This window comes from Myodes glareolus, chromosome 4 (genome assembly GCF_982192425.1).
Source record: "Myodes glareolus chromosome 4, mMyoGla1.1, whole genome shotgun sequence".
Classification (NCBI taxonomy): Eukaryota; Metazoa; Chordata; class Mammalia; order Rodentia; family Cricetidae; genus Myodes; species Myodes glareolus.
In genome coordinates this window covers 83143918-83163986 of record NC_142029.1, presented here as the reverse complement: position 1 = coordinate 83163986, position 20069 = coordinate 83143918, and the positions used below count along the sequence as shown (strand labels likewise).

Genomic DNA, 20069 nt, shown 5'->3' with positions numbered 1-20069 from the left:
TTACACACTCCCGGCTGGATGTCCTAAGATGGCCTCAAGCAATGAGAATGTTGTTTTGTCAAAATTGTGCCAAGCAACTAATTTCTTTCTTTCTTCTTTTTTCCCTTTCTGATGCCAATATTTAAAAGCTGAGATATTTCATATGAAAAGTCGGATGCTTTTACTTCCTCTGGAAAAAAAAAAAACTAAGCGTAGACTCTGGTTCCTGTGTGGCTATCATCAGTGAGGACATATGCTGTACGGGTGTGCATGAGCTCCCCAACGTCACGTATTGGAAACCTAACCTTCAAATCCATGTTACTTGTATTTCAGTGTAGGGTCTTCAGGAGGTGATTAGGCTTAAATGAAATAATGAGGGGAGATGTCCAGTGACCACATTAGTGCCATTATGAGAGAGAGGGAGGGAGGCGGGGAGAGAGAGAGAGAGAGAGAGAGCTGATAAACTTGTGTGGGCGTTGAGGTGCTCTGCCGTGGTATGATGCACCAGTGCACCAGAAAAGCCCTCTGGGTCCAGTGCCGTGTTCTTGGACTGCTCAGTTTCCAGAACTATGAGTCTAATTAACTTCTGATATCTACAAACTGCCTGATACCAGGGTTTTTTTTGTTATAGTAGCAGAAAATGAACTAAGAACCCCAACTGTCATGGCTCCTGCTTAGGCTCAGGGTTAGCAATCATGTCACCTGTGATAGAAGGACCATTCTAAGATACCTTAAGAAGAGAATAATTTTGCTGGGTGGTGGTGGCGGCCTACTCCTTTAATCCCAGTACTTTGGAGGAAAAAAAAGGCAGATCTCTGTGAGTTCGAGGTCAGCCTAGTCTACAAAGAAAGTTCTAGGCTAGTCATGGCTACACAAAGAAACTATTTCAAAAAACAAACAAACAAACAAAAAACTCAGAGTAATTCAGTTAAAACCTCAAAAACAATGATAATAATAATAATTATAATAATGAAATGATAACAGTGAAAAGGTTATGCCTCCCTCTATAGTTGTTTTTTATTTTGTTTTGTTTTTTCTATGTAGTTAACTTTCTTAGGTACAATGCATACTTCCCCCACCTTGTTTTCTTTACTGGGACTGTATTCTGGGGATTGGTGCAAGCACACAGAGCGTCCTCATTCTTTTTCCGCTGCTTCCCAGTGGTGTAGGATCAGTTACTTGACTTATGTAAGTCAGACTAATTGAACACAACCTTCACAGCCTTTTGTTTTCACAGATTCCGCAATAAGAGACGAAGAACACATCACTCGTGGCGTGACAATTTATTACACAAGATAAACTCCCATGGATGAGACTACAGGGTAAAGGGGGAGATGCATTCTCAGTTTTTCTGGATTTGCCGAATTGGTCTCCCCATGCCATACCATCTGTGCTCCAGCAGTGGATCAAGAGCCTGGGGATTTCCTCTCGGTGTCCCGGGCTCAGGGACAAGCTTTCATCCTCCAGTCATGGCGAATGATGAAACTATATTTTTGGGGAGTTGCAATTTGCATTTTGTAACTAAAATATCTAGGTTTGGAAAGATGGCTTATGTTAAGAGCACCTATTGCTTGTGCGGAGGACCCGGGTCTGAGTCCCAGCACTCGCGTGGCAACATACAGCCACCTATAATTCCAGTTCTAGGGAATCCAGAGCCCTCTCCTGACCTTCTGGGTACCAGGCATGCACATGGCAAATAGATATCCATATGAGCGAGACACTCATACATATTAAACAAAACAAATACATCTTTATATATATATATATAAATGAATGGTTTCTCCCTACATATTTAAGAGATATTTGTGGGAGAAAACTGGAGGTAAATGGTTTAAGCAGAGACAAAAGAAAAAGAGAAAGAGAAGACAAATGTCTGAGGTGGGGGTTACCAAATTTAAGGATGTATGAAAAAGTCTTATACAAACACAGTATTTTATAAGCTAACCAAAAATATAGGAAAAAAAGAGTTTAAATAGGAGTATCATGCCTGGTGGACAATGCTTTCCCCATGACATGCGGTATTAAATGAAAATCTGTGTTGGTTATGAGATGCTTCTATTTATTAGTCAAGGAGGCCCCAGAGGCACCCAGAGCAACACGGCCATTGTTATTCCTCTTAGTTTCCCACCATAACCAGATGGCAAGACCTTATTGATGAAGATATCATACGCTTTGGTTGCAGGACAAGAGAAATCAATTCTGAGCTGACGTGGCAGCTTCCTATCTGTTGGCTTAGTGCTCTTAGCACTGGACGGTACTGGCCTCTGGAGCGAGAAGTCGTGAGTCAGTTGTCTTACCCAGCGCTCGACCCTGTGTGCTTCAGTACTGACCTGCCGGGTAAGATGTGCCCACTGGTGCAGTAGCGTCGTGAGTGGCATGGGGGTGACCAACTTCTTCCTGATTGAATTTGAGACCTGCTCCAAAAAAGGGAATTCTTACCCTCCTACTGCTTGCTTTGTTAACTGGACATGTCAAACTGCCTTCTAAATTTTTGTTTCATATTCGTAGTTTAGTACTGCTTTCAGTCCTGGTCAGGTAAGTTTCTTTTTTTAAAATAAAAAAAAATATTTTTATATGTATAGGTATTTTTTCCTGTGTATATGTCTATGTACCATGTACATACAGTGCCTGCTCATAGAGTCCAGAAAAGATCATTGGATCCCCTGGAACCAGAGTTACAGACCGTTGTGAGCTACCCTGTGGCTGCTGGGAATAGAATCTTGGTCCTCTGGAAGTAGAGTCTGTGCCTTTATCTGCTGAGCCATCACTCTAGCCCCAGAGAAGTTTCTTTCTGCAGTGGATGGCAGGTAATGAAGAAACTCCTAATTGTTCAAAGTCTTGAGAATGAGTTTATTTGAGTGTTCAGGCCTAAAAGGGATATACATATGGATCTCACCAAGGCTCAGAGAACATGGAAGAAGGAGGAAGGGGAAGAACACAAGAGGCAGAGGATGGGAAGTGTTAGAAAAACAGAAAGAAAAGGAAGGCATGACTTCCCCTCGGTGTGTGGAGGAAAAGGTTTATTGTAGACACGAGGGAGAGCACAGCCAGAGGAATCTGGATGGGTTCACACTGGGGAGGGGGCATGTGAGGAAGGGAAGGGGCAATGGGCTAGCCTGAGACCAGGAGACAAAGAGACCAAAAGATAAAAGGGTAAACAAGGACTGGTGTAGCCAAAGTGGCTGGATTATTATATAGAGAAGAGCAGCTGGGCTAAAGGCACCCAGCCACTGTGCTAGAGAGTTCAGGGTAGAGGGTGGGGTATGCCATCAAAGAAGACCCTGGAACAAGTAGGGACTGAGGGATGCTGGGAGAAGCTGGCGCTGGAGTCCTCTTTGATACGTTAAATGGTTCTGTGAACGCTGCCTTCTGGATCTGACCAGTCCTCTGCTCTCAGGAGTTCTCTGCAGCTATGGTTCCTCTGCACAAGATCAAGCCGACCCGACCAGTCCACACGGGACTCTGTGGGCTCGGAAAGAAAAAGAGGAGAGGACATGAAGGGGAGGGTGAGAGGTGCTGGCTGTGTCCAGGGGAGAAGGTGGAATGGAGGCTTAGGTAGAAGGAATTCCCACGAAAGTTGTTGTGTATAGTAGGGTGTCAACAAATTTTCTTGGGTTTTCCAGGTATATTAATACAATCTGAGGAGAGCCAGACTTTTACGTTCCAACACATATTCGACTACTTTCGTTTGTCTACTTCCCTGGCTGATCCTAGGACAAACCGGGTTGCCTATGGTGACAGAAGACAGCTCTCTTCAGATGTCTGCTGCTGAGAGAAAAGCTGGTTTAGAACGTAAGAGATTCTCATTATATTTTACCTTATTAAGAAAGAATCTATGGGTTGGGTGGCAGTGGTGCACACTTTCAATCCCAGCACTCAGTGGGAAGAGGCAGGTGGATCTCTGTGAGTTCAAGGCCAATCTGGTCTACAAATTGAGTTTCAGGACAACCAGGACTGTTACACAGAGAAACTCTGTCTCAAAAGAAATCAAATAAATAGATAAACAAACAAATAAATAAAAATTTAAAAAGAGAAAAAAAAAAGAAAAAAAGAGAATCTATTGATTTGCCTTTTAAAAAGTATTGGCGAGATGACTCAGTGTTTAAGAACACTTGTGGGTACCCTGGTTGGGTTTCTAGTACCTAGATGGTGGCTCATGAGCTTCTGTAATTGTATTTCCAGGGGACCTGAAGCCCTCTTCTGACCTCCCAGGCATACGCATGGTACAGTATGCATATGAAGGTAAAATGCATAAAATAAATCTTTAAAATTATAGAAAATTGAGCATAGAGCTAGGTATGGTAATCCCAGTGTTCAGGGAACTGAGGCAGGTAAAGGGAGAGCTCAGGGTTAGCCTACAACATGGTAAAATCCTGTCTAAAATAATCTATCAAATTCTATCAAATGCCCTTTGCAGTATCTGGAAGTTGTTTAATCATAGTTGTCCTCCTTGGAAAGTTACTTGGATTTACTTTTAAATGGAAAATGTGATTTTCTTGTTAGAGAGATGCCCAGACTTTTGAATGCTCTCCGGGTTGTAGGAGTGTGCTTGGTCCCGGGGTTAACAATTGCTATGGAGATATATTCTCTAGCCTTAGTGCATCGCAGGTTTTCTATCCTACTTTGATTTTTTTTTTAATGAACATTCCTATGGATGATCTAGATTTGGGGTCAGAAAAGATAGCAGAACAAAGCTACCAGAGCACCAGTAAGGGTAAGAAATGGAAGGAGGAGGCAGGGAAGAGCAGGTGGAGAGGGGTGTGGAGAGAGGGGGTGAGGGGAGGGAGTCAGATCCGTTCTACTAGGAGAGAAGATTACAAACGGTTGTGAGGCAGAGAAACAGCAGAAGTGTACCCTGCAGGAAGGGAGAAGGTCGGTCAAAGCTTCCCTCCTTCCCGTGGCTTCCAGACTCCTAGTCTCCTTTCCTGCCAGGTCCGTGCTCCCAGGCTTTGCCTCCTGTCCCACTCGACACTTCCTCCACAGCAGTCTCTCGCTTTTAAAATCTTTAATATGCTCGTCTGTGTCAAATTAACTGCACTTCAGTAATAATTGCTGGTTTCTTTTTTTTCCCCCAACAAAGTCATTTAGAACTACTGTCCAGGATGTGCTGGTCAGAATGCCCATTTCAAATGATGTACTTTTTGTTTTAGCTGAAAACACAGAAACAAGCCACAAGGAAGTTCATCTTGGATAAAGAGACCATTCCGGAAGGTGTTTTGAAATGCTGACATTAACCTGCATAGAGCTTGCTTCTTTGTTCTTTGATCTCCGATGGAGAGTCTCAGAGTGAGGCCCTGGGATGGCCCATGGATCTTATGCTCATTCCAGATCTAATGCTATAGAAAAAGACCTGGGGTGGGTGGGTAGATGAGTCTCCTTCCACGATTTACTCTAGATTTCTCTCTTAACGCTTCTACTTGAGGTGCCAGTGATGGCTTTCTAAAACATAAATCGGTTTCTTAGGTGGTTAATTTTTCTGTTCTAAGATAAAGCAAAGAGTAAAGAAAAAAATATGAGGATGAGAAGTTTATTGTTCTGCTAAAGAAAAGACAAGGAGGGATTCAGCAGTGAAATTGGCTCTTTTGCTTAAAGCAAGGCCTGATGGGAACTGATGAGCTTAACCCCCTTAGCTGAGCATCTTCTGTCTCCTGGTGAGCAAGCTCTCCATCCCAGGCCACACCTCAGACTGATCTGCTTGGAATAATGCCTAGGGTGGACTCCGGCATCTCTAGGTTTTCCGGTTTCACTGATGACCCCAGTGTTCTAGGATCGCCTTATTCAAAGTGTGGTCTTCAGACCTGCAGCACTGGCATCGGTGGACACTTGTTAGCCATGCAGAATCTCGTCCTCAGACCATCTGAATCAGAATCTGCACTGTACGACATTCCCCAGATACTTAGAGGCACCATAGAGTTGCCGTGCTCTTAAGAGTGTGGCGCCTGGATACTTATGTGCATGGTGAAGGAGAAAAAGAAGTTAAAAAAAAGGGAGGCCATGGCTGCTGCTAGGGCATGGTGGAGGAGGTTTATTGTGGATGAAAGGGAGGGCAGAGCCAGAGGCAGGCACAGTCCGGAGAGTCCAGAGTGGCATGACCAGACTGAGCTGGGTGATGTGAGGAGTTGGCCCACAGAAAGAAGGGAGAGAAGCAGCTGACCAAGAAGGGTGGCCTGGGCTGAGAAACTGGCCAGGAGAGTAGAGGGGAGCCCAAAACAGCCAGGAAACTGAAATGGCCGGATTATACAAGAAAGAGTGGCTGGGGGGGGGCAGGGCTGGAGAGTTCAGGGTAGGGGGTTGGGTATGCCAGCCAGAAGCCCCCCCCCCCAACAGGTAGGGACTGAGGGATGCAGGGAGAACATGACAGCCAGCCTTGGCTTTGATAAGCTAGTGTGCACCACAGTAAAGCAGAATCTGAGACCTGACACAGGGCAGAGTGGCAGAGTTCTTAGGGGATGCTTGCGTGAGGAGAACACACATCAGTGAGATCGTTGCCTTCTGGTCATGCTGCACCTCCTTCAAAACACCCCTAGCTGCAGTTTCTGCGCTAGTCTGTAACATCAGCAGGTGGCTGCACAGTCAGGGCACTGTGCTGGAAGCTGGCTCTCTGACCGACGTGGGAATGAGCTCATTCTCTAGAGACTGAACAGGCTGCGATTTGGATCCAACCCGTCTACCTTAAAAGCAGGATTAAAGAGATAAAGTGTTGGTGCTCAGGTGGATTTCTCTTTGAAATTTTTTTTAAGCTCTTAAAATGCCGAGTGGAGAGCCAAGAGAATGTTCTAGAATTCCCTAGCAAGTCCTCTCCATCTCACAGAGGTTGTGTTTTTTAAAGTTTTTGCTTAGGCACAGATTTTTACATGTTTACGTGAGTAAAAAGAGTGAAACCAGAAACGGAAAGCTTGACCTCTCTCAGACCATGTGTTTGAAGAGTGCAGTATCTGTAGTTTTAAAAGCATTTAGGCTCACATGCGATATTGGAAAGCTTCTCTGTCCAACAGCAGACGTTTTAGGGAAACTTTGCTTCAAATACGTAGGATTCCAAAGTGTGGCTCACTGGACATGGAGGAATAACTAAAAAGTCTCTAATTATCAAGTGCAACAAGACCACAGCTGCTGTAGGAGAAAGGAAAGGGAAACGGGAAGGGGATGGGGATGGGATCTTGATGCACCCGTTAGAGAGCATTGGGTTTGGATCAACCAGAGTAAAACACCCGGAAACTGGAACAAACACTGGATTTCTTTTCCTTCAATTGTCTTTCCTTTAGAATGGTGTCTCTTCTCACCATTCAGGTGAGAATCTCAGGAAGGGAGTATGCCATAGGATAGCTAAGAAAATGCAAAGAGGCCCAGGTCTGTCCCGTGGCGCATGCCTGCAATCCTGGCACCTAGGTGGTGGAAGATCTGAAGTCCGAGGTCTTCAGTGGCTACACGGCCAGTTGAAGACCATCATGGATTACATGGAACTGTTTTAGAAGGAAAGAAGGAAGGAGCGAGGGTGGGAGGAAGGGAAGGAAGATGGTTTGTTTGTTTGTTTGTTTGTTTTAAGAAAAAAAGATTAATGCTGGAACCTTGGAACCTTCCTTGGATTTACAGGTCTGCGGCAGCAGCTCTGGCTTTCCTCTCTTCTGAGCTTGTGTGTGCCCACAGGCCCCACATTAAGAACCCTGGCTTTGCCAGTTCGTACCCGCAGCCTAATAAATGTTCCACTACATCAATTTCTCCCATTTGACAGCTTGAGAGCCAGGAACGACTTTCAGCGTCTAGGTGGGCAGTTTGGTCGCGATTTCACGGGGATGAGCCCAGGCCAGATTAAAAGCCTACCCACTAGATTTTGCCAGGCAAAGGAATCCTCCTTGAACAAAAGCCACTTCTTTGTTTTCGGAGACTCTGCTACAGGGAGCTGCTTCTGTGGGTCAGTTCACAACCAGAACAGTTCTGTCAAAAGTTGGGAAAGGCTCTTAATACTGCCCGTGCCCTTCATTGACCTGCAGACTCAAAAGATATCAAAAGTGAAGACTCGCCCTGCCCCGTCCTAGAAAATGAAGAGACCGATCTCAAGAGTTAAGCAGCTTGCCAGGATGACCTTCCTAGCCACATCTACACCGGGGGTTCTTTCCAGGACCTTGTCCCTGGTCACAAAATCCTAGTTCCCATCACCTCCTGCTGCCCAGACCGACGGGGGCGCCACCGAGACGAGCCCCTGCCTACCGGCACCATGGAGTAGGTCATCATCATCATCATATCCTGGCTCTCGGCGCGGATGTGTGGCGCAGGCTCTCCGCTGTGGCTGCGCTTGTTGCGGGCTGCGCTCGCCGAGTCCTGGGGTGACTCGGGGACCCGGCCAGGTGCTCGACTCAGTTCCGCCAGAAAGGCGCGTAGGGCGCTGTCTTCGCGCTGCTCCCGGCCGCGTTGAGCCTCCAGCGCCCGCAGCGCCGCGCTCAACCCGCGCCACTGGCACAGCACAAACACGGTGCCCGCGGCGTTCAGCGCCGACAGCAGCGCTACAGCCACTAGGGCGCCCCGCAACCCCCAGCCTGTAGCCCCTTGGCCCCGCTCTGCGACTCGGGTCATGCCTGCACCCTTGGTTGGCCAATGCAGGGCAGCACTGGGCCTCCTCCTCTCTCAGTGGCAGGTTTTATAGCCTCGCAGAAGCCGTGGGCTGTTGGCAGAGCCCTGAGTCAAGCTGCCTTTAGACCCGTCTGACAAAGCGGATTGGGGACAGTAGTAGTGGCGCCCCAGCAGCCCAGAGGGACAGGCAGGCAGCAATGGGGTGAGCAGCCGCCAGTGAAGACAAGTGCGGAGGAGGGGCGATCAAGCAAATAACAAACAGGCCTCCCCTCTTTCTCTTGCTGTCCTGCCCGTGGGCATTGCCAGAACCCAGACAGGCATAGTCAGGGTCAGACTGAGGAGGAGGGCAAGAATTCTTAAAGTCTGAGAAGTTTCTAGATTCCACCCCCTTCTCCTTCCAGTCAGTCCTCTTCGGAGAAAATCATAAGCATGCCCAAACGCATGTGTCACTGTGCTTGGGAGGTCTGCTGCTTGGGCCCTGGTCCAGGCTGCCCATTACCAACTCTCGAGGCCACTAAGTGGCCACAGAAGACCCTAAGAAATTTCTTCCAAAACAGTGAGAGACAGGGTAAATGGTTGGTGTTAGAAGGGTAAAAGGCCACCCGCCAGAAGCAGAAAAGCCCAGGTCCGCTTAGGAAGTAAGGATCATGCCAAAGACAGCTTTCAGGACTAAGCTAAGAACTCTCCCATGAGACCAACCTGGAAGGCAGCAGAGTGATGGGGGGGGGGGACGCATTTTGGAGACCTGGTTCTAAAGCCAGCAGCCAATGCCAGACATCTGGTAGTGATGTGGTTTTCTCACCCCCCCCACCTCCTGCTGGAGATCAAAGCCAGGGTTTTGCAATTGGGAGGCAAGAGCCCTACTTCTGAGGCACAGGGGATTCCACTGCATAGGTCAGGCTGGTTGTGAACTCCTGAGAGAATAGCAGGAGCGAAGGTAGAGGAGGTGAGGCAGGAGGACAAGGGAACAATGGAGCCTACAGTCCTTGCAATCCAGTTCTTGCTGGTAGTCTCCCTGCCACAGGAGCTGTGCAAGTGAGGTCAGACTCATTTTCAGGGTGAGCTAGGGCAAAGCCTCTGGAAAGGCACAAGACAGTTGAAGCTCCATCTTCACCACGGCCCTGAGTCCAGCTTTAGATACCTGGGCTTCGGCAGGAACTCTTGAGCAGCTACCCAAGATGGAATTGAGAAAGCAGGAAGGGCCTGGATGTGATGCCTGGCAGGGGACGGCAATGACCTCATAACTTCCTGACTTGAACATACTATAACCTGTTGGAGGAATTGTTGTGTGTTGGGGCAGGCTGCTTATTTGTTTCCCAGCTGCTCAAACCCCAAATAATTACACAAAACTGTATTAATTAAAACACTGCTCGGCCAATAGCTTAAGCGTATTGCTGGCTAGCTCTTATACTTTAAATTAGCCCATTTCTATTATTTTATGTTTTACCACATGGCTCATGGTTTACCGGCAAGGCTCTGGCACGTCTGTCTCTGGCAGAGGCTATATGGCTTCTCCCTTACTCTGCCTTCTTTCTCCCAGCATTCAGTTTAGTTTTCCTGCCTACCTCTACTCTGCCCTATCACAGGCCAAAACAGCTTCTTTATTCATTAACCAATAAAAGCAACACATAGACAGAAGGACCTCCCACATCAGTTGTGAATCCTTTCTTTTCTAATCCATGCTAGGACTGGGTTACAGAAAGTGTCTTGGAGCTCAGCACTCAGGCTCTACTTAATTCAGCAACTGCGTACTGAGCCCTTTCTGTGTGGGGCCGTCTCTGGGAGGGGCATTGAAGATAGAGGAGTGAGCAGGGCAAGCAGTGTGAGCCCTGGGCACACCATAGAGACTTCTGAGCATTTTTTCAACCTAACATTCTATTGTCCACCACCTGCCACCAAGGCCATCAGCAACACAAAGTAGGGCTTCCGAGGTCAGGCGACATATTTGTTGAGCCTTGGCATTCTCATCAAGTAAGACAGAACGGATGAGCGAGCGAGTGAGTGAAAGGTTTGTGAACGACATTTCTAAGGAGAACGGGCATATGTGAGGCTGGCGGTGCTTACTAGCTGCTCATGTGCCATGGAGCTGGCCTCTTAGCTTCTGTGCCAGGCTGGGATCCGATGTTTGGAAGTGTGGTGGTCTCCTGAAATGTATTTTTTCCTTTTAAGTCAGGACTACAGATCAAGACAGAATGAAGATTAGGATCCACTAGAATCCTTAAGCCAAGAAACTGCCTCTCTCAGCACAAGGGGCTCAAAAGGCTGTGGCACGGCCACCTAATAGGACTAGTGGGCGGAGCACCTGGGCTATGGCACTGGAACCAAGAGGGAGAGGCAGGAGAAGGATAAAGGAAGGCTTCCTGGGAGACACATTCTGGGGTAGTTGGAATGTAATTGGCCCTCACAATCTTGTAGGAGGGATACTATTAGGAGGTGTGGCTTCGTGGGAGGGGGTGTGGCCTTGTTAGCAGAAGTGTGTGACTGTGGGGGTGGACTTTGAGGTCTCCCATGCTTACCATGTTACCAGCCAGTGTCTCAGACCATTTCCTGTTGCCTGCAAAATGTAGACCTTTTAGCTACTTCTTTAGCACCGTATCTGCCTGCATGTCATCATGTTCCCTGCCATGGTGATCGTGGTGCTTAGTGAGCCACCTCAACGAAACGTTTTCCTTTATGAGAGTCTCCGTGGTCATGGTATCTCTTCACACAATAGAAACCTAATTAAGACATTTTCTCAGCTCCCAGTTTAAGTATGTCCATGCAGGCACTTGGCAAAAGGAAGAGTGGACATGTTAATATCCCCTGTCAGGGGACTAGGCCCAATCATATGTCATCTCATGGTGTCTGTCCAGCCGCCTTTCCCTGTTCTCATTCCTATTTTCCCTCTGCCTCCTGTCTGTGACCCTCCTACCACCATGATGCCATACAAACACCTTACTCCTTCCCCGACCTATTCCATGTTGCCCTTTCCCTATGGAGCCTAGAGTTCTGTGCTAGCCCCAAGTGTCCCCTCTCCCTGACCTCGCTGCAAGCCTCCCAGCAAGCCTCGCTGGTTCAGTGATCATGAACACAGGCTTTGGAAATGGACTGAAATAACCCTGGAACTACCTTTGGGTGGTGACTGTAGGAATCTTAACCAAACCTTTTTAAAGAGTCTGTAACTGTTGAGATTTAATGAGAAAATGCTTGCCAAACCCTTGACCTATGGCAAATTCAGCTCAGTGCTGCCGCTGTGGGCTCTGTGAACTGGGGACACCAGTGTAATAGTCTTCTAGCTGCGTTACAGTGTGCTAAGGGTAGGGAGCCACCATCGCGCCTCTCCCTTAGATCTGTGCTAAGTAGGAGTGTGCTGATGCTTTTTGAGAATTGCACTTCTAAATTTCTTATCATTATTATTGTATTCATTGTGTGTGTGTGTGTGTTAGAGCATATATATATTAGAGGACAGCTTGCCAGACTTGGTTTTTTCCTTCCAGTACGTGGTCCCAGGGATGGAACACAGGTCATCAGGCCTGGTGGCCTTTGCCCTGAGTTGCCCCACTGTCCGAAAACTGAACTACCTTGTGCTTCGAAACCTAGAGGCTTTGCCTGAGTTCTTCTGACTTTGAGGTTGGTTCTGTGGGCCCTTCATCTGTCGATCCCTAAGCCTCCTGAGGTTTCTTGAGGGCAGATGCATTTACACAATGTCATCTGCCTGCTGCTCTTCTTGATGACCTGGTACATTCCACTTATTAACTTTAAAGAAGTTAGCTATCAGTCTGGCTTTCTTTGTTGACACAGGAGAGGCGAGACACAGTGGAGGTACAGGGAGATACATGAGCTCCCTTTACTCGAGACCAAGGAGCCAAGAAGACGATGTGCTGCCTTCATAATGAGAAACGATTTTTCCATTAAAAAGCAGATTCTTTTTTCCCCCCAGCAGTTAAATAGCAGTCCCTAAAATGGGTTCTACCTGTTATTCTTTGCTATCTAGCCCTAACATTAGGGCCCTGGAGAATAAAATCAAACTGAGGACTCCAGCTCATCCCATAGCAGGTTTCCCCGAGTATGAAGTCAGCAGTTTTATTAAGTATAAAGCCTGACACTTGGGTGTTTCGATCTTCTTTGGTAAGGACCAGTGCTATGCCGGGACATCAGGACTTTGCTGTCTCTCCATCTCCGTACATATGCCTGCACCGGTGCCTGGGGAGTCTCTTTGGAAGCTGTCATTATGCGCAACCTTTCCTCGATCTTAGTTTAACACTCGAATTTTAGAGACAGGATCTCATGAAATCCAGGCTGGACTCAAACTCACTGTGTTGCTGAGGATGATCTTGAACTCCTGATTCTCTTGCCTCTTCCAGATGCTAGGATTATAGACATGCATCTCTACCCTTGACTTTTTTTTTAATATTCCAAATGGAGGTGTATGTTTCATTTTGCAACCAAAGTTGTTCTTGAACTCTTGTTTTCCTGCCTCAGCATCTTGACTGTTGGGATTCCTGACTTGTGCTAGGAACTGGCTCCAAGGAAGTATAAACAAGACAATGCTATGATGGAAGTGTGGAATTCTGTAGACTCATATGGCTGAGGACCCTGTTCCAGACCTAAGCAGTTGCCAGTCAAGCAAGGGCAGGACTGGAGTTTCAGTCAGCCATGTTCTGGGCTCCATCGTAGTAGAAGTTATGGTTTATTTGAGGAAAGATATGAAGGACAGCTGCAGCCTGGATAGAATTCAGAGCAGGGAGCACAGAGGGAAGTGGCAGGAGCTGAATGGAGACCAGACTATATGGGGGGAGCCTTTTGGGCTGGGGCCCTTATTGTAAAAGCAACTGTAAGCCTCCAGGAGTTTCAAGGGTAAGGAGCAGAGGGGGAGGGGTTGGTATGCAGCAGGTCAGTATGCTGAAAGATAACCTTTTACAACCAGCAATGTAATCACTAGAGAAACTATGGGTGACCCCTCCCTTCCCCAGGGTTCACATTGGCTTCTTTATCCATCCTTCCAAATGAGCCAGGAGTGCTGAATTCTGGAATGTAACAATGCCATCTGCATGTATAAAGATAACTGGAAAGCAGACCTGTGACTGACATTTAGGTATTTGTTAGCTGGTGTAAGCCTAGCTTACTGTTGATGGTTTGAGACAGGATCGCTTGTATCCCAGATCTCAACATAGCTGGGCATGGTCTTGAGGTCTTGATCCTCCTGCCTCCATATTCCTAGTGTTGGGATTACAGGCATGTACCACCACTTCTGGCCTTTTCTGTTTATTTTTTTTCTGCTATATAGCTCTGGCTGGTCTGGTATTTGTTACATAACCCAGGTTTAGCCTCAAACTCATTGCAATTCTCCTGCCCCAGCCTCCCAAGTGCTGGGACTCTGGGCATGAAGTATCATATACCCTGTTTTCTAGTGGAGTTTCCCCACAATATGTAGCATGCCTTTCCATTTTCTTAGAAATCAGTTTTGGAACTTCAGGGGGACAGCATTAAATCAGGGTATGTCTAGGGCTAGGAATAAGAATTGGTGATTTTGCTTCCTTTTGAAGATTTGTGTCCAAGATGGGCAGGGACCCACAGATTTCTACCTACCATACGGTTCCGTATTTTAGATCTTTGAGTCACCCGTGTATTGTGAGGTGCAAAGTTGCCCATGGTTAGAGCAGTGGCCATTTCAACTTCCCTATCATCGCCATTTTGCTCTTTCCTTTTTTGTAATAGACATCGCCTCTCCCCCAAATCCCGATATAGCTCATTGCAGCCAATTGTCATGGGCTGAATTCTCTGAAAGTAACCCTGGGATGGAATTCGAGGTGCAAGGTGCTTCTCTGAGACCAGCACCTGTGAAGCAAAGAGTGGGGAACTAGCAAGCTCTTAAGTCTGACTCGATTAAACCCTGCAAAACCTGGCCAACCCACCAGGGAACTGGGAACTGTGGGACTGCCCATCAAAATATCTTGTGCTATACCTGGCATGGTAGCTCACACCTATAATCCCAACACTGAGGAGGCTGAGGCAGGATGACTGTCATCAAAATTGTCAGGGCTACGTAATGAGGTTCAGGCCAGCCTGGGCTATGGTGTAAGACCCTGCACGTTAATCTTGAATGAGGGCTGAGTTCTCAACCCTGACCCACTTGATCACAGGGTGGATGCAAGCTGTTCCCAGATGGGTAAGACCTTGGGTTAGGTGGCTTTCTGCTTCCCAGGCAGGTCTTAACCTCAACACCCAAACCAGGAAGTGTGACTTTTCCTGAAGGGGAATCTGGGGCATCCCCATATCTATTGTATCAACCACCCAAACTGTGTTGGACACGGGGCTGCCAGTTCTATTGGGAGCTTTGAACTCTGCCCAGGTCAGGGTTAGAAAGCAGCCTTTCCCTTTCTCACGTGCAGATGCCGCTTTTGGACGAGTAACAAAAGTTGTGCTCAGAAGCAACCAGAATAAGAAGATTTGGGTCTGTGTTCTGTGAGGCTTGAGGATTACTCATGAATTTGAAACCACTAAACCCGTGGGTGTGAGTTAACACTGCAAAGCTCTCCACTTCCCAAACCCGAGCTGTTGTTTTTGAAAGGACAAAACAAAGCCTTGCCAGGCTGGGAAAGGCGCTCAGAGTTCCAGGCTCACTGACACCTAGCACTCCAGTTCCAGGGGAGCTGACACCCTCCTCTGACCTCTGTGGGCTCGTGCACACAAGTGGTGCACAGACATACACTCGGGTATATACTTTTATAGAAAATGAATAAAAATTGAAAACAACAATGACAACAACAAAATGCAAACAAAGCCTCACACGGACGGGGCACTTCCATTTTCAAAGGTCTTTCTTATGTTATTTGAGTCCCATAATAGGCTTGTGAAGTGGTCAGGCCTTTAAAAGTTTTTAAATGTGGTATTGGGGTGGAACCTAGGGCCTTGCGCAGACCAAACGTGTGCTATCACTGAGCAACGCACCCAGCCTCGAGGGCACAATTTATACATTTGCACAGATGAAGAATCCAGCATTCAAGGAAGCTTAAGTGTCCACAGTTAAGCTGTTAAAAACATTCACACACCCCTGCTCATTGGAGGTAAGAACCATGTAGATCCAAAGCTGGAGTTCAAGGCAACAAAGAAAAAGTAAGAGAACAGGGTCCTGGGAGGGTCAGATTGGTGAGTTGGAAAAGGGCTCAGAGTGGTGCTTGGCTCCAAAACTTGAAGACCAAAGCCAGTCGAGCACTGAATGCTGCGTCTAAAAGGCAGACAAGAGAAGCATTCGGGTACTGGCCTGGCATTTTGTGAAGGGTGTGGAGATAATGATGATATATAGGCATGATTTACTTTGAGACCAAGTGAGGAAGCTGCCATCACTGTAGCTCAAAGATGAATATGGGTCCTGGGAGAAAGATGCACTGCAGACCTAGAAAAGTGGAAGGCCTTTCCTCCTTGTCTTCAGAAGCCAGAGAGGCAAGCTCGACAGACTGCAGCCCTCCAGAGTCTGGGTGGAAGCACCCGGGAGTTCCCAGCAAGGTTAAGTCTTTAGAGGAGGGAGCCTGCGGAGCCTGGAGACTCTAGCTTGGAAGGAAAGCCCCACGCAGAAAAGGCTCAGCTCCAATCATGCCCTGACCTGAGATGGACTGAGATGCCCTGACGCTGTCTGAAAGCTGTGAGGGTGAACACCTGTCCCCAAGTCCCCTCAATTCTGAAATTATGAAGCTACATAAAAGCTGCTATTGCTGGAAAGCATCAACTCCTGACTTGTGCCTTAAGGTTAGAAGCCCTGCCTTCACTTTCTGTCTGCCTCATTGAATTGTGTTTAATTTGCGTTGATTGGAGGAGTGCAAGGCACAGCAATTGCAGGATTTGGTTCTCTCAGCATGTAGGTTCCTGGAACCAAACTCAGCTTGTCAGAAGTGGTGCCAAGTACCTTTCCTCTCTGAGGCATCTTGCCTACCAGGTTGATAATGTAGCATGCAGGGTCTGGTACTGAGTTAGACCATTGATGGTCTTTCTCCCCAGAGATCCACACAACGTCTTCCAACATCATGAGAGCCAATCAGCAGGGAGAGAGTTTCCAGGTCAGTTTGAAATTGATTTCTCTGTGTCTTGCAACCAAAACATGTACATCTTCATCGGTAAGGTCTTACCATCTGGCTGTGGTGTGCAACCCAGAGCAGCGGCAGTAGCCGGTATTGTTTTGGGAGCCTCTGGGGCCTCCCTGGTCAATAGCTTGTGGAGCAGTCTCCTCTGACTGGCACTGAAATTTTCATTTCAGAATTGTGTCTTCTGGGAAAGCAGTGTCTACCAATGTAGGATACCCGTTCAACTTCCTTTGCCCAAATTATATTTTTTAATTAGCTCACAAGCTAGTGAGGTTTTGTAAAGTGTTTGCTTTTCTTTCATTCATTCTTAGTTCCCTACTCCTACCCCCTACTTTCCCCTATCTCCCTGCCCTGACTCCTGCTTAAACCGTCAATCTCCAGTATTTTTGCCCTGTTCTTTTTTGTTTTCTCCAAATGTGTCAATGTAGCTTTTATTTTTTATTTTTTTTTCCATTCAAAAATTTATACTTCTTCCCCTCCTTCCATGCCCCTCCCGCTCCTCCACTCACCCTCCTCCTTCCCCCTCCCTCCTTAAGAGAGGGCAGGGAACCCTGCCTTGTGGGAAGTCCAAGGCCCTCCCCCTCCTACATCCAGGCCTAGACTAGGGTCCCCAAAAGCCAGTATATGCAGTAGAAACAAGTCCCAGTGCCTTTATCAATGACTTTTCAGTCAGCCCCCATTGTCAGCCACAATCAGAGAGTCCAGTTTGATCACATGCTCGTTCTGTCCCGGTCCAGCTGGATTTGGTGAGCTCTCATTAGATCAGGCACACTGTCTCAGGGGTGGACCAACCCTTCGTGGTCCTGACTTCCTTGCTCTTCTTCTCCCTCCTTCTGCTCTTCAACTGGACCTTGGGAGTTCAGTCTGTTGCTCTAATGAGGGTCTCTGTCTCTATCTCCATCCGTCACTGGATGAAGATTCTCTGGTGATATTCAAGATAATCATCAGTGTGATAGTGGGGCAAGGCCAGCTTAGGCACCCTCTCCTCTGCTGCCCAAGGACCTAGCTGGGGACATCCCCGTGGACACCTGGGATCCCCTCTAGAGCCAAGTCTCTTGCCAACCCTAAAATGGCTCCCTTAATGTAGATTTCTTCTTCCCTGCTCCTATATCCACCCTTCCTCCATCTCCCCCCTTCCCCTCCCCCAAGTTCTCTCCAGCCTTTCCTTTCTCCCTTCTCTCTTCCCCTCTGCCCTTTCCCCATCCCCATCCCCACCCCTACCCCTATCTCCATGCTCCCAACTTTTGTCCGGTGATCTTATTTGTTTCCAATTTCCAGGAGGATCTATATAAGTTTTTCTTTGGGTTCACCTTGTTATTTGGCTTCTCTAGGCTTGTGAACTATAGGCTTAATGTTCTTTGTTTATGGCTAGAGTCCACTAAGTGAGTACATATCATATTCATCTTTTTGGGTCTGGGTTATCTCACTCACGCCCTGTTCTTTCGTAGCACAGGTGTTCACTCCTCCTCCTCCTGATATATATATTAGGTTGTCAAATCATAGGTTTCTGCACAGCTTTTTCACTTCATCTTGGTTAACCAACTCATTTCTTCACCCTGCCACCCCACTTCCTGGTTGAATCTCTCTGTCCCCAGTAATCTCCCTCTCCACTTTCATTTCACCTATATTTTATTATTCTCCCATCCCTTGATACACCCCCCTACCACGGCCCCCATTTCTAATTTCCTGGATTCCACATATACTCCAAATTAAACACATGAAACAAAAGATCTGAAGCTAACATCCATTTTCCTTGTCCATTTATCGGTCAATGGACATCTAATGGATCTCAATGCAAACCTTGGTACTGAAACAGTTCTAGAGGAAGACATAGTGTGACAGTTAAGTTATAGCTACAATAAGAGCTTTCTGAATAGGATTCTGGTGCTATAGGAAATAAGACCAACAGTTGACAAATGGGAACTCATGAATCCTTTGTATGGTAAGGGAAACTGCCAACCAAGGGAAAGGCATCCACAGGATGTGGAAATAAAAACTTTGCCAGTTATACATCTGACAGGGAATTGGTATCCAGACTAATCAATCAACTGGAAAAAAAATCTAAACATCAGGAATCCAAACAATCCAGTTTGAAAATGGGTTATGGAACTTAACAAAATGTTCTCAAAAGAAGAAATCAAATGCTTAGTAAACACCTGAACTGCTCAGTACCCGCAGTGTCAGGGAAATGCAAATCAAAGCCACTCTACAGTTCCATCTGCTCCAGTCAGAGTGGACATTTCCAGACATACAAATGACCGCACATCTTGATATGGGCGTGGGAAGAGGAAACCTTTATGTACTATGGCTGGGAGTGTCAGGTAGAGTCTACCTATACCACTTCTGGGCATATAATCTGTAGACTTCATGTATTACTATAGAGAAGCTTACACATATATATGGTCATTGCTGTACTATCCACAATAAGTAGGAAAGGGGCTTTTATTTTATTTTAAATAATATGTTTTATATTATTATATAAGATAAAATGAAAACCCTCATATCAAAGTTGGGCCAAGAGAAGGCACAAGAATCAGAGGCCCACTTGTTTATGCATTCAGGAGTCTCATAAAAATACTTAACTGAAAGCTACAGTATGTATGCAGGGGCCTGCTGCAAACCCATGTGTGACATAGAAATGATGGGATAAAATGGTGGATTGTTGAGTCTACTTCTGAACAACCACTACTCTCAAATATTTTACATTGGTATGGATTTTTATATATTGATACTTTAAGGATATTTTTGATATATATGTATGTGTATATATGTTTCTATTTTTGTACAAGGTATTGTACCTATGCAGCTCATTTAACAATGTAATGTAAGTTTCCAGTCCTTGAAAGTTATTATTACAAACCATTTAGGATAATTAAGAAATACAGGTTAGTAGCTAGTCATCTAACAGTAAAATTTGTGGCCATGTTAAGTATGTTTTCAAAGTCAAACACATATATTTTAAATAGATAGATGGTCTTCAAACATTTCAAAGATCTACAAAATATAGTATTTAAAATGCTTCAATAACATAAGACTTTTCATGATAGAAAGACATGTCTGTTCCTGGCAGCACCAATTTACTTAAAAAAGAAAAAAGGATGTCAGGCATTAAAGAACCTCCATATGGAATTTGCTTTTATTATGGCAAAGTTAATCACTGGGCAAAAAACTGTTTTTGCCTCGACTGCTGATAATTTGCTGTTCAAATTGGAAAAGCAAGACACAAAAGAAAGCAACTGACAAACTTTGCCATGGCAAAGTAGTACAGTCCCTTAAAATTTCTTGCTTCACAAAAAAGTCTGTCAGACACTCTAGTCCTGTAGGTCAAAGAAGGATGCCCCAATATTGCAGAGGAAACTTGGGTGACTGTCCAGGCAGTCAACTATTTCTATAATTTCTATAGTTTTGGAAGTTGTTTCCTCTGAACTTCCTATTTATTCAGGTAATATTATAGCCTTTTCAGATCTC

At 46.3% G+C, this 20069-nt stretch overlaps 1 protein-coding gene across 1 annotated transcript in view; it reads right to left on the bottom strand.

Annotated features, from left to right (window-relative positions):
• The window catches only part of Gldn (gliomedin), a 49562-nt gene extending 40681 nt beyond the window's left edge, over positions 1 to 8881 (bottom strand). The window contains exon 1 of the mRNA XM_048417351.3: positions 8185 to 8881. Coding sequence (XP_048273308.3) covers positions 8185 to 8547 — 363 coding nt within the window. The 5' untranslated portion in view covers positions 8548 to 8881. The remainder of the gene's footprint in view (positions 1 to 8184) is intronic.
• Between the last annotated feature and the right edge of the window lie 11188 nt (positions 8882 to 20069).